Genomic DNA, 14998 nt, shown 5'->3' with positions numbered 1-14998 from the left:
TACATTGCATTGAAGACACGGAGGACGTTTAGAGAACAGATTAATTTATTTTAAAAAGTACAAAGCATCCATTGTATTCACGTTCATTCACATGATGATGATCTGTGGTACGCCCTAAGTCATCTTGCTGCAAAAGCCGCTTCCTGCCACTACTTCCGTGTCTCTGTGAGCATTCAATAGGGATAGAAATAAAAGCAAGAATGGACGATCTGTAATTTTCTTGATGAAAATCTGAAAAATATCATATTAAGCTGGCTGCTTCGCCTAAAGCACTTACCTTTAGCTCGTAGCATAACAACAATAGCAGTACGTCACATTTCCCAGAATGCTTTGCTGCCAATCATTGGTCTTGTTGTTAGACCTTGGTCACAGGGACACGGTGATTGGCCAATGATTGGCTGCAAAGCATTCTAAGGTATCTGCTGTAAATCTATGACGTAAATTAATAACAGGATCAATGATCGGCTAGTCAGTTAGCATGTATCCTTATAGCCTTCGAATGTAAAGCAACTGACTGCTAAAGTTAATAAAAGACAAGTCCTGAATATTATTATTCCTATTCGACCCTAAACTACAATATCAGCTGTCTGACAATAGACCAGCCAGTTGCCCAAATGCCGGCATACATCAAAGAGTTCTGCGGCGGAGGATGGTAGTAGCCTAGCAGGAGCTATCGTATGACAAAGCAGCCTAGTTATCATAAATCTTTTGATATTTTTCTTATATTCATTGAGACAGTAATAAAGTGATCATTTTTGTTTTTCATGTTCCTTTTTTGAACGAATATGGGTCACAGAGACACGGAAGTTACCGCTGAAAGCGGCTTTTGCCGGCGTACAGAGAGCATATCTGCGTGTATGACTTATGACGTGAATAATTATTGCGTTCGAACGGATTAATTATTGCGTTCGTACAACATAATTATTGCGTTAGCACGAGTTAATCATTTCGAGGGAACGGAATAGTATTTTGAGGGAACGCAATAGTATCTTGTGGGAACGCAATAGTATCTTGTGGGAACGGAATAGTATTTCGTGCGAACGACATAATAACCTGTGGGAACAAGATATTAATCTGTGGGAACAAGATATATTTTTATATCTTAATGTCAGGACACGGGCTCCGTACAAAAGTGCGACTTGTATTTGATTTTTTTTTCTTTATTATGCATATTTTTGGCATATGCGTCCGGAACAGCTTCTAGAGCACAAAAATGGTACCTATTTTTTAAAAGTCCTTAAATAGGGCCGAGCAAACTTTTTCGTTTTTCCCATTCACAAAACCCTGTGGGTGCCAGACAACAGTAGATCTGCAAATGATGTTTTTAATTAATAGCCTCTTAGTTAATTCAATCACTAAGATATTAGTAACACAATATCTCAAGTCCAGAAAAAAAAAACACTGCCAAATTTAAATATAATTCTAATAAAATTATATTTTTACATGACAATATAACAAGTTCCTGCATTTGGTAAACAAACACAAAAAACCCCAGAAACCAGTTCATCTAAAAAGTATCTTTATTTGGTCTAAGTGATAGTTACAGGGTAGGATGGGGCTTCATAATATATATACTAGAGTAGCTTTGCGATACCTAATTTAAATTCAGTTACTAAAACAGTTAGAGGGAATGGGAAAGGGTAGGAATGATGAGGAAATATAAAATCGTGGAAAAAGGCAAGTGATGAAAATCTTTATCAGTCGACCGACAGAATCAAAACGTCAATAGCAAATATACCAATAAAACAGCAACAAACATAGAATGTGTCAGAGGTGATTTTAGAAAAATGAGTGACTATAAATCGTAGCATATGTAGAATACATGAATGTGACACTAACCACTCTCAAAAAACACATTCATTATACTGATATTAAATTACAGAGTTCGTGAGGCCCTGTGTGTTTTTTGTTGTGCTGAAATTTAGCCTCACAAAGAGACTAAGAGAGGATGAAGAGTTTATGGTTTAAGACACCGAGTGCTGGTCAATGCTATCCCAATTCTGCAGTGATTGTGCAGAGTGTGTTCATAAGGACTGCTTTCAAAACCGTTGTTGCTTCTTCAGACTAAATCATCTGTATTTGCTGAATACATCTTGTTGGAATTAGTGCTCACCAGCAGCCTTTAGATCTTCTGCTACAGTGGCTGATTTTTTTTTTGATTTTGTTTTGTCAACAGCTCTTTTACTTGACAACATCTACGACTGACTGAATGCCAACCCATCCACAAGAAGAGATGTACGACACACACACTAAAGTATGAGATCCCTTGTTGGAGCCAAACCATGCACCATAAAACCAACTCCTGTAAATCCTGGTTTCCGATAGAGCCCCAAAAATGCAAAAAATGTACATGGGAAAGCTGCAAGTGATTGAGACGAATCAATTCCTGATTTACACAGCTTGTCATAGATTGATGATTGTGCTGCCTTCTTTTAGCCTATCAGTTCACGATGTATACATTTTAAAGATACAATGTCATTTTTGTGCTACATCTTCCTTTTACAGAAATGAACAATAAAAACCAACAATTATTTTAAATTATGTTATTCTTCCTTCCATTTCAGGAAAATTTTATTTCCACAGTGGTAATGTTTAGTTGTCTTTGATGCCTCCAATAATATTTATAAAAAAGTAATTATAGATTCCAATCAGACTTCTGATTCTAGACTGGACACCCTTCGCCAGGGTCGAAGTACACAAGGGCTTCCTGCCAGCTGGGCACCTGCTCCCTGTCCTCCTTGAGCTTCGGTTCCAATCTGGGATCCCTGATACGCCCCATAGGCCCCATAGACGCTGTCCTGATAAAGCAGGGCCCGCTGGCCCCCACATCTTCCACTCCCGCATGCCAATAGCTGGCACACAGGACTTGAAGCCTGGCTGTGATGCTGCAGGTCCAGAGGGCCGTGGTAGAGGGGGAGTCCGGGGTATGAGTTCAGGTAGTGAGTATACTGTCGGTTAAGTAAGCTTGTGGCTCTCCGTACCATACCCCGCCCAAACCCAGTTCCATGTCGCACTGCTTCTCCGTATGTTGGGAGATGGGTGGAGTGGGAGTAGCGTAGCCTTTGGGCCTTTCGACCATTAGGTTTCCTCTGGTCCTCTCTAATGTGGAGGTAGGCCTGGTTTCTTGGCAGGCACAGATTGTTTCGAAGATGAGCTGGGTTGTAAGTCTTAGCAGACGTTAATGAGGTTTGGACACATGGAAACAAGTCTGGCAGGGTTGAAGGTTGGCTGGACAAAGAGGACTGGGACTCGTCAAGTGGGTGAATGTCCTCACCTCCCCAAGTTGCTTTAAGAAAAGAGGGCCGACGGTGCCGGCGCCTCCCTCTTAACACTAGGTCCTCCGGGGGCCAGGAGCTGTAGTTTTCAACCCGAGGACACATGCCCTCCCCCGTGTAAATGTTATCAACACTAGGAGCAGACAAATGGTTCTCTTGGAGTTGGTTAGCTTTAAGCTCACTAAAACCTATAGAACTTTTGTCACTTTTTCTTTGCTCCCCATGTTTTCTCATCTCCACATCACCATTCTCACACTGAAAACTCCTGGACCTTCTTTTCCTTTGGGAAAAGCTCAGTTGGATATGTTGGTTTTGAGGAGAGGAGACTGGATGAGATGCATACATGTTTGGCAGATCAGTGTAGGAGATAAATGGTGATTGGGAGTGGGAGTCCACATAGATACGCCCAGTGGTTTGATAGTGTTGCGGATGCTGATGAGGGTCAACCATGGCTAGATGAGGGCTGCTCAGGCTGGACACAGGAAGAGGTCTGTCATACAGACAGGTAGAAGAGCGAGTTGGAAGTGTATAGCGCAGTGGCGTTGGCCTGGTGACACTCCTCTCCTGTTTCAGAGAGCTGACGCCAGTTAGAGGTGGGGAAAAGGCGCGCTGAGGAAGAGAGCAATGGTTTTCTGTGACGTAAGCGAAGCCTCCTGGCACAGCCTCAGTGGTAATTTGTGGCACACGAACAGGCAAGCTGCCACCATGACGAGTCAAGTGCTCAATAGTCTTGGTAGCATTGTCCAGAGAGCTTTCTACATTGGCGGTGGACACCAGATCCTTGGCAGTGCGAAGCATCTTAAGCATATTTGCTTGAGCATAATTTGAGGTAAGGTCGGGTTTGGCCAAACCAGATGACCGGCCAGGATCCTCCACTCCTTTGAAACAGCTGTAAATTCCCTAATAGATAGATACAAAATAAAAGAAGAATGAATTGTGAGATAGATGCTACATAAAATACCCAAATTCAATTAAAGTGTGTTTCTAAAACTGCATTTACACTGAACACAATTCACGTGTTTAAAACCCACTCCTATGAAAATTGTGTTTTTGTCATGTTGAGAGGGGCTGTAACTTAGGGGGAGAGCACTTAAACAAAGGAATGATGGGATATTTGTGGAGGCTTACTTCTTTGCTAACAGTCCCGCCAACAAATCACACGCGCATTTGTAATAAACTCCTGACACTCTGCAGAATCTGTTTAGGTGTCTTGGCTTGAATTGGCTGTTGCAGTGTATTGAAAGTTCAAAAATCAGAACTTTGGCAAATAAGAAGCATTGCATCAACCAATCAGAGACTCATCTTTGTTGATGACACGATCAGTGGGTGGATTACCAAACCAACATGGAGAATCTGATCATTATATTACCTAAACTTCATAATATTTTTCTTTTTCCTTCGTAAAAGTAATAAAAAGATCGTCTAACTTATTCTCGTTTTTATTTTTTCCCTCCTTGAATGCAGGACAGCAAGTCAACAAACTGGGTCACAAAGAGACGTAAGCATCGCTGAAAGCGACCGTCATTCAGACCCAGCTCCTGCTGTAGATAGTAAAGCCCATGGGAGAGTCTCTTAATGATTTCATTAACCCATCATGGAGATGTGTTTACCAATGCTTTTCTATTTATTTATTCTTTTGACAAGCGTAAAGCAGGGAATTTGAGACGCATCGAAATAGAGTTGAGCAAATTTGATGCATGAATCGTATTCCATGTGAACACAGCCAATGAGTTGAGTAATTAAAACTCTACTAGCAGTGTAATAAATATATATTTTTTACATTAAGGCAAATCTCAGGCACTAATTTACACTAATTCTCCTAAGAATCAAAGTAAAACTGTTTAGCTGAGAGGATTGCCCCAATAAATGCACATGACACACAAAAACCCTTTCAGAACAAACTGTCTCCAACTGCATGGGTGAACAATGAGCCAAATCCCATGACTTCTCCCTGCTCACAGTTGGATGAGAGATCCTGAAAGAACCAAATTTAATTTGGTCCTTGGGGCTGCCCCATAAGGATTAATGATCAGATATTCATTTAGCCGTTAATCTGATAAATCCAGATCCAGGCACAATGGTGTAATTACACAGCAGAGAAGTCCGGGTTCCACTGACATTTTCCTGGCTGTAACTGCAGCCAAAGCTGTTTGTCTTTATAAATGTATTTTTACACAACCAGAATAACATGTTGTGTAATGACCTTGACTAATTGCTAAGTAATGTTGGCAATTAAAACTGCGTGCTAAGTAGACATCTGAATTGAAGCTGCCACTTTTAATCGTTTATCTCTTCTTAACAATTTGTCATTCACAAAAAAAATGCACATTTATCTACTGCCATAAAATGAAACCAAATAATAGATGCAAAACTTTTCAATTACCTATTACCTTAAGGCCATACTATGTAATATAACATATTTAATAAAAAGATGTCTAATAGCGAGAAAGTTTTAACTAGAAACATCACCCTGGACCAAGTGGTTTTGCAATAGCACAGCATACAAGTCAACATTTTCTCATTCCAGTTAGCATGATTAGAAAACCAATTAAAGATAAAAAATGTACAACTCTTACCCTGCTGATGGCCAACAGGAAGTCAACTTTGTCAGACTTGTGGAGGGAGTGTCTTAGTTTCCAGTAGAGCAGATGTTCCCATGCAAAAACCACCATGCTTAAGCCCATAGCCACCAGCAGCATGTAGAAGACACCTGCCATGTTGTCAATGTCCAACTTACTGCTCATCACCTCATTTTTCTCATTCTGGCAGATACCAGACAGCCAGACTGTCTCCAATCGCTCAGTGTCTCCTGAAGATTTTAAAATAGAAATTACAAGCAGGAGTACGTTTAAAATGCTACTGCCAAAAGACAAATCAAAACACGACTGCCAAGAAAACACCCTGACCACGACTGCAAAATAGGTTAAAAAAAAAGACAAATTAGGCAAAAAAACATGATAAAACCTAACAATTTACACAAATCCAAGGCAATATATACAATTACAAATCCTAAAAGTTACAAGGAAGCAATAGTGTCGAAACTGTAAGTACAGTAGTCTATAACAATTTAAAACATCACATAGCTAAATTAAAATAAAATGAAACAAAATAAAAATTAAATGTTTAGGAGTGCAAGTCATTTCCAGAAATAACAATAAAATGTTAAAAAATGAAACAAAAGAAGATACCATATAAGGTAGGTACTATGGGACATCACTGATTGGATGACAATGTTTGAGTTGTGATGTTTGATGTTTTTTCAAATGCGTTTTAAATGTCTGCATAATAATAAATGGTTGAGCATAGAGTTTTTCAGTTGTGACAACAAACATTGTGTGTACCAAGAGATTTGGTGACCGATTTTACCTGACGGATTCATCAAGACAATATGTGTTTGGGGTTAGGATTAGGATTAGGATTGGGGACTCCCTAAATGCAATCGACATTGCAAGGGGTTAATACATTTCAAACGGGCTCCAGCTAGTTGACAGGGAGACCAGTTACTCAGCTACCAACTTTTCCTCGATATCATTTGGTTCAAGTAGTTCAGAAGGGATATGGGAGGATTTCCCAAAAACAAACAGGACATGTGCCCCTAAAGACAAAAAAACAGATTTGGGCCGAATCCAAATTCTTCCCCTACCCCTTCTGTTTCTCCCTACCAACTCTCCAATTGTAGGGGCAATTGAAACTGTTTGTTTTTTTGAGGAGTAGCTGGGAGTAGCTTAGGACTAGTTATCCCTCCACCAGTGGGGTGATCCACGTTGCACATGTGGGGGGAAGGGAAACTAATTGCTTTATTATGATGATCTCTCTGTTTGGAGGGCTTAATGTAGGGGTAGGGAAGAGCCATATTGGTAAGGGAAGAATTCGGATTTGGTCTTGCCCTTTGAACTTCGACTAAAATCTTTGCTCACCATCTCCAAGGAACTGTAGCAGAGCCAGATCTATAGGCCGTTTCCAGCGCGAATCTTTCACGAGGGCAATGCCGTATCCAGTAGTGGCAAACACTTTGCCGCTACCTATCGTCACCAGCTTGCACCCTTCATCTTTGCCAGCCATGTAGTTCAAAACGGCAGCATCATAGATGAAGGCATCCAGTTTCCTGCACACAAATATTTATTATTCTAGCAATGAAACGAATCACTCATCCAATAAATGAGTACCAATGGCCCTAATTTACATAAAAAAAATGTCTTTGCCAAATTTATCCTTGTCAAATAATCACAGAAATCAAAAACTGAACACTTCCAGGATGATCTCAAAGACATGACATTCCAGACAAATTTCAGACCTTTTCATTTTACATATTGGCACAAGATAGGCAGAAAAAATGTAAAGCACGTGCTGTTTGAAGTCCAAAAATACATCTTTGAGTACTGAAAGAGAGAGTCCTGAATCTCAATGAGAAAAAAGTGTTTGACAGTTGCTTTTAAAAACAGCTTAAGCAGCACAAGACACGTCTAAAAATAAATTCATCACAATGACCCAGTTCAAAAATAGATCCAAAACATTAAAAAAATTCCTCTCCCTGTTGTATTTGATCACCGCTGCTGTGTCATCTCATGTGTCCAGGTTAAATATAACTACCGAATCATTATCATGCCACACAGCTGAAATTTGAGCAAATCTGTACCCAGTTTTGAGGCTCTGCAGCGCTTCCTCCACGCCCTTCTGGTTGTATCTCATCATGTGTGTGTGCATGTCTGGATAGTTGCTGCGTATGTTCCTTTCTGTGCTCCCATTTGGGACCGTCCCAAAGCGAAAAGGAGGGTAATGCTCCTGTGGTTTTTGAAACTGCAAAGAGGCAGGAGGTAAATGTGAGAAGTATCAGACATATAAAGAAACAAATAAAAAATAGGGCAGTTATTTAAAAAAAAAAGTTTAAAAGAAAAACTCAAACAAGGACAGCTGAAAGGAAAGGAAGTTGAAATCTATTTAACGTCCATAATGGATTTCTTCAAAAACCAAATACAGAGCTGAATAAATAGTCTGTCCACCAATTTCTCACCTCATCTCGATTAAATCTGACATCAGTCAACATGCATCTGTTTGATTAATTTCCTAATCCAGTTCAATCTGTGCCCGATCAGGGTTTAGATTCCCATACATGACACAGAAGCATGTCTGTTAGAGCTCAATTACACCATGAACAGAGTAGAACCATCCATCGTGGTTTTGGCACTGACCTTTGGAGCTGACCAGAAATGAATGGGCCAATTAACATGTGAGTGGGCATGAACTGTACCTGTACTTGAGAATAATTCCGCAGCTGCAACTACAAACCAAATGTTGCAGACTTCTTCTGATACATTTTTGATCAACATACCACATAGCCACGAGTTTAGAGCCTCTCTTAGCTTATCATAGCAAATGAACTAAATACAAGTGTTTACATTGTAGCTGAATATCTCATTAAAACATATTTTTTACACAAAAAAATTGCTGCATTTGTGCACCATTGCAAATTTTATAAACAGGATTTTAAGTCAATTTAAAAATCATAATAATAGATTAGATTTATCTGCGCTTTTTCGTGTTGCTCAAAGCGCTTACATAGTGTCCATTATTCATTCACTCTTCATTCATAGTTGGTGATGGTAACTACTGATGTGGCCTCAGCTGCCCTGGGGCAGACTGACAGAGGCGGGGCTGCCAGTTTGGGTCTACGGCCCCTCTGACTATCACCGGGACAGAGGCAGGGAGGGTGAAGTTTCTTGCCCAAAGACACAACGACAGCTGGCTTGGAGGAGCGGGGATCAAACCGCCGACCCTGCCACTGCCATCATGTACCATCATGCCATCATGTGGCAGGTCCTGAGCCACTGCCGCCCAATTTAAGTTTAAGTCAAAAAGTTTAAAAAGGATAAGGTCATGACTGGACATCACTGCATTTATGGCGAAAGAAATTTACAGTCTTTATTTCTTTTCTGCAGGAAATACTTAAATCAATAAACCAACAAAAGGTCAACCTTAACTTTTTCTTTTAATAACTGTAAAAAAAAAGAAAAATGTGTTGAGCTGAAGTCTATTCATCCATCTGTGCCGGGTCACAAGGGTACAGCATAGAAAAACATTATAGTGGTCTCCAAAAGTTTTTTTCTAAGGAGGAGCCGTATCGACTAAGGGTTGGCGATCCCTCCGCTGGTAGGGTGATCCGCATCACGCTGTGGCGCGGAGGAAAAATGCATTTCTTTACGTGTGTGTGCTCTTAAATGTAAGTATTGAGTTTACGTCCTTGCATGACATTTTTTTTTGAACACATTTTATTCAAGTATGCAGATCAATTACTGACTTTTACAGCATAACGAAATGAACGAAGAACAAGTGGCATCTCAGCAAAAATGAAGGTATCAACAGGAGTCTTTCAAAAACAGTTTTTCCAGGACTTAGAAAATATTACCATAAAAGTAAATAAATAATGAAACAATAATTGACAAAGAAATATTACATTGTACACTGATTATGAGTGGAAAAGCTGCCCATAAAGGTAAACATTTTGCAATGGGTCAATACATTTTTATCCATCTGGCCAACAAAAGTGTTCAGTCACGGGAGTCCATAAGTCATAAAACATCTCTGACCTCAAATGAAGTTTAGCTGTTATTTTTTCCATCAAGTAAACTTTCCTCAAAGCCTCCAGCCACTGTTCAAGAGTCGGGGGTGAGGTTTTAAGCCAAGATCTGGTAATCATCTTTTTTGCCACCAGTAGAAGGATTTGTGTAAGTTTCATTTTTTTCTTTTCTATATCTTCTTCTGGAAGGATGCCTATTATATAGTAAAGTGGATTTAATGGAAAGTTGACCTGTGTTATAACTTTAATAATGTTTTGAATTCCTTGCCAATATGGTATCAGAACAGGGCAGTCCCAAAAAATATGTGTGATCTCCAATTTTATTGCATTTCCTCCAACATAGATCAGATTTATTTTTGTCATATTTAGATATGGTGTAAGGAGTCTTGAAAAATCTCATCATAATCTTCCAGTTGAACTCATTCCATGTAGGACTGTTTGAAATTTTATGAACCCCCTCGCAGATTGATTCCCACTTTTCATCCTCAATAACAATGTTTGCCTCCAATTCCCATTTTCCTTTCAGATCTAATGAATTATCTGACAGGTGTGCCTGCAGACATTGGTACAAATTTGATACTATCTTCTTCATTGATTTATCAACAATGCTTTTGATCATTAACTGTTCTATTTGAGTTGGTGGTTGTCTCAAAGCCTCCCATTCCCCACACGACCTTAAGTAGTCCCTTATTTGCAAGTATCTGTAAAAATCCTTGGAATCTATACCGTATTTATCTTGTAATTGTTTGAAAGATTTTAAGATGTCTCCGTCAAATAATTGATGTATTGTTAATAAACCTTTTTTGCCCCAGTGTGAGAAACCAGGATCTATTTTGTTTGGCAAAAAGTCTGCTATTTTGGAAATTTTGAGTGCTCTTGAAGTTGTCAGGGGGGCGCCAATTTTTTTCCTCACAGTTGACCATACTCTCTGTGTACACAGTATCAAATTGTTTTTTATTTTGAGGTCTCTCCATTTTTTCTGTCCCAGGAATGGTGCTGTTTCAAGTGAAACTGAGGGAGAAGCATAGTTTTCCAGTTTTATCCAATTTGTGTCCTCATCTTGGCTCACCCATTCAGCCAGACCCTCTTAGTTGAGCCGCCCAATAATAAAGCTTGAGATTTGGTAATCCTAAACCGCCATCCCTCTTAGAACTACATAATAATTTTTTCCGAATTCTAGGCTTTTTATTTTGCCACACGAATGTAGAGATCATCTTATTTAATATTTTAAAAGTGGAGGTTGGGATCCATATGGGAAGAGCTTGAAAAAGATATAGCAGGCGAGGGAGAACATTCATTTTGACCGTTTCTATTCGACCTACTAGGGACAAAGGTAAAATTTCCCAACGTGTTAAATCAGATTTTAAATTTAAAATCAATTTACCGTAATTTTCTATGTACATTTTAGAATGTTGTGATGTAATCATTACTCCTAAATATCTAAACCCTTGGGTGGTCCAGTTAAATGAAATTATTTTATCCAAGTCTGCTGGCCTCTCCCCGATTATCATCATAGCATGCGATTTAGATTCATTAATTTTGTATCCCGATATTAATCCAAAATTCCGTAGGCATTCCAAAAAAGGGGGAACAGAAGCAAGTGGGTTCTTAAGGTATAATATAATATCATCTGCATAAAGTGAGATTTTGTAATCTGTTCTTCCGACTGACACGCCCTGTATTCTTTGGCCTTTTCGGATGAGTTCAGCCAGGGGCTCTATACTAATTGCAAACAATAACGGTGAGAGGGGGCACCCTTGTCTGGTTCCTTGCATGACATTTTAAAGTCATAAAACTGATGCTGTCATGTATTTTCTGAGCCCTGGCAGCTATGCGCTAGGGCAGATGATCGGCGACTATTGATGATGTCATGAAATGGCAGTAACGTCTGAATTTGAAGACCCTAGTTCACATGTGTCAAACTCAAGGCCCGGGGGCCAAATGTGGCCCTACATGTCATTTAATGCGGCCCGCGAAAGCATAATAGTTTTTAATTTCTTCAAAGGGGGAACTTAAACACTGTCCATATAACCTAACCTGACAGAATCAAATATAAAAGGATTTATGCTAGAGTAACAAGCAAACATATGATTTCTATGCAACTGTAATTGTCACTTTGAAAAGTTATAAATAAATAAATTAGGTATTTAACATTAAGGAGTAGTTACATTTATCTTTCATTGCATTTAGTTACATGTATAAGTTATATCTGGCCCTTTGAGGACAGCCACTATGCTGATGTGGCCCAATGTGAAAATGAGTTTGACACCCCTGCCCTAGTTAGTGCCATATCTCTCTGCTTGGAGGGATAAATTTAGGGATAGGGAGAAGCTGTAAGGAAGCAACGCGGATTCAGCCTGCTGACATTGATCCCTGTTTTTGTTTTTGCCTTTTATTAAATCGTTTTTGTCAAGGTTTACTGGAGCCCTTACTTTTGCTAGAATCCATAAATTACAAGTTATTTTGAAAAAAAAACACATAGGAGACTTTCAGCCCCTAAAGGTGCATAGTGCTATTCCCAAAGTTGTTGCTCTCTAATTAGCCTATTTCAGCCACGAATACCTGGACTTTGGTCAAAAGTATTGGAATTGAGTGTTGACTTATTTACTTTACAGCTGGAATATCTTGTAAAAGACAGGCATGTTTCTAAAAAGAATCTGCTTAATGACCTTTTCTATGTTTTTTCTGGGCACAGGAAAAGTATACTCTGAACTTGCAAACTGAGGCCAGCCTTTTCTCTGTGTTCAAAATAAAATGGTATCCAGTTGAGCTTCTTTGAAAGCCTTTTTGTAAGTTGTTTGCACAGACTACACAGTCTAAAGAACCAGTGCAGGCGTTGTCTTCCTCTGTGGTTTAGCAGTTTTTTTAACCATTTGACATTTTGTGATCTTGTTCAAACAGAGTGAGGGATGAAGACAACACGGGGGAATATTGATGGACAGACTTGAAATACTGACAGGACAAGTTAAGACTCAGACGCGATTTGTGTTGGCAGACAGCAGTAATTGATTAGTCATTCATACCACTGGGCCTCCTGCTGTTAGGAAAAGGATAGGGACATTCATAACAGAATCCTTTCGCTGGAGATCACCTGGGAGGCTGTTTTTCCACTGCATTTCTGACTCTTGTGTTAATGGTACATAAGTCGATGCAATTTGAAGAAAACCGTAAATGGTTACATTTAAATAAACAGACTACATGGGTTTTAATAGTTTCGTACCTTTTTGTCAGAGAGGCCTGACACTGTGTCGATGTATTGTTCCTGTATCATGAAAGCCGCCAGGTTGGCAGTATAAGAAGCCAGAAAGATGACGGCAAAAAAGGCCCAGACCAGCACCATGATTTTACTGGTGGTTCCTTTGGGGTTTTCAATGGGGACGGAGTTGTTAAAAACGATGCCCCACAAAAGCCACACAGACTTTCCAATTGTGAAGGTTGGCCCGCCAGGAGCTGAGAAAAGAAGGAAATGAGTTACACTTTTCAGAGAAATTGTCCTAATTTCTGAGACGTATCTATGGCAATGGCGACAGAAGTTGCCATAGATACAATGACTCAGAAAGACTCGGACCAATAACTGTTGACTGGTTTCAACATAGCGGTGCCCATATCAGGAAGCAATGGCCGTTCCAATTTGGAAACACGAGAAGGGAGGGGTTGAGCTGTACTTTGTTTTTACAGTCAATGTATGCAAACATGGAAAAAATTACGCGTCCGCCTGAAATTATGTAATTTCCATTTCCCGGGTGATGATATGTGACACCATCTTGTCGTCTGTAACAAGATCCCTCTTGAAAAGTTTGCAAGTTTAATCACACCAGGGTTCAGATAATCTCTCAAGAAATCAGACTATCTTAAGAAACTAATTCTGATCCAAAGCAAACAGCTCTGGTGTGACAATGTCTAATGTTTTAAGCATTTCTGCAGAGAGAATGCTCTAGTTTAGTTTATACTCTGGTATTGTTTAAGATATGTATAATTGAGAAAATATTTAATAAAAAATTAACTAAATTGATTGATGAAGAAGTCCAAACACAAAAAATTCTTGATTTTAGACCATAAACATACAATGAGCAAAGTTTAACGAAAAGGGATGAAGGTTTTAGCAAATGCTACTACCTCCGCCTGTTACTGTTACCCTTCACCTATATGTTGTAAAGAACGGTGCCAACACCATTAATCACACTGTGATTTGTGAAGTCAGGAATGCTAATTAAACTTTGTAAGTGACCTTTCAGGCATGGAAACATTGCTCTATTGGTGCTGCTTTCTGGGTTTGATAAGCCTCGAACTTGTTGGAAAAAGGCAAATGTTTCAGTGTTTTTCAAAATTAGGCATGGACGGAGCAAAATTCACAGTAGGATGAGGATTAGGAGCTTTTTTGGCACATTTTTATTTACTAGTACATATAAACACCTTTAAATCTCTTTACATTTAGGAAAAAGCACAAGTGACATTAATTTAGCGATAGTTTTTAACTTCACTCAGTTAATTCTCAAGTGACTTGATGATTCTAATTTATGAAACTACAAAAACAATAAGACAGGCAAAAAACTTGACTCACCTTTGGCGCTCACTAAACTGCGGTTGTAGCCAACCGGGCTGAAGTATTCAAACACAAATACGGTCACAGCCACCACGGTCAGGCACATCACGAACATCATGACCCAGACTGCTGGACTGTACGGCTCTGGACAGAACAGAGGATGTGTATTATAGATAAGTCAGTGATGGTGGTCGCTTTGTGTTGGATATGATAAAGATAAAAGAACAAAAGGCAAGAAATAGAATGTTGAAGATCTTGTGTAGAAACTAGTGGTCCGTGTTTTGGATTTATGTGAGTGCCTTCAGGGTTGATAAAGGGATTTAGTTGCAGGCTGCAGCTATCACTGGAATTAAAGCTTTTTGAGAAGTTTTCCAAGGCGCCTCCTGGGACTGCACTTGTAAATAGGCCATAGGAAGTGATGTGAAAAGGCCAGGCACTAACGTTTAACTCAATTCCTTACCAAGAAAAGCAGATGGGGATACCGTTCCGTTACTGCGTGCTACCATCACGCTGATGCCCGTCTCAACAAATGGCACAGAAAAGTCGATAATTTCAGAGCGCTCCTCATTGATGGTCAGAGAGCCGATGGCCATGTCGGCTCGTCTG

General features: G+C 39.6%; 1 protein-coding gene across 1 annotated transcript in view; it reads right to left on the bottom strand.

Moving 5' to 3' along the window:
* Positions 1–1503: 1503 nt before the first annotated feature.
* The window catches only part of LOC101166504 (glutamate receptor ionotropic, NMDA 2C), a 75067-nt gene continuing 61572 nt past the window's right edge, over positions 1504–14998 (bottom strand). The window contains exons 10-16 of the mRNA XM_023949657.1: positions 14853–14995; positions 14411–14536; positions 13070–13299; positions 7912–8072; positions 7193–7380; positions 5852–6084; positions 1504–4175 (exon numbers count right to left, since the gene is read on the bottom strand). Of these exons, the coding sequence (XP_023805425.1) occupies positions 2649–4175; positions 5852–6084; positions 7193–7380; positions 7912–8072; positions 13070–13299; positions 14411–14536; positions 14853–14995 (2608 nt within the window). The 3' untranslated portion in view covers positions 1504–2648. The remainder of the gene's footprint in view (positions 4176–5851; positions 6085–7192; positions 7381–7911; positions 8073–13069; positions 13300–14410; positions 14537–14852; positions 14996–14998) is intronic.

The sequence above is a fragment of the Oryzias latipes genome, chromosome 19 (assembly GCF_002234675.1).
Source record: "Oryzias latipes chromosome 19, ASM223467v1".
NCBI lineage: Eukaryota > Metazoa > Chordata > Actinopteri > Beloniformes > Adrianichthyidae > Oryzias > Oryzias latipes.
The sequence above is the reverse complement of the archived record's forward strand: the minus strand, read 5'-3'. Positions and strand labels throughout refer to the sequence as shown.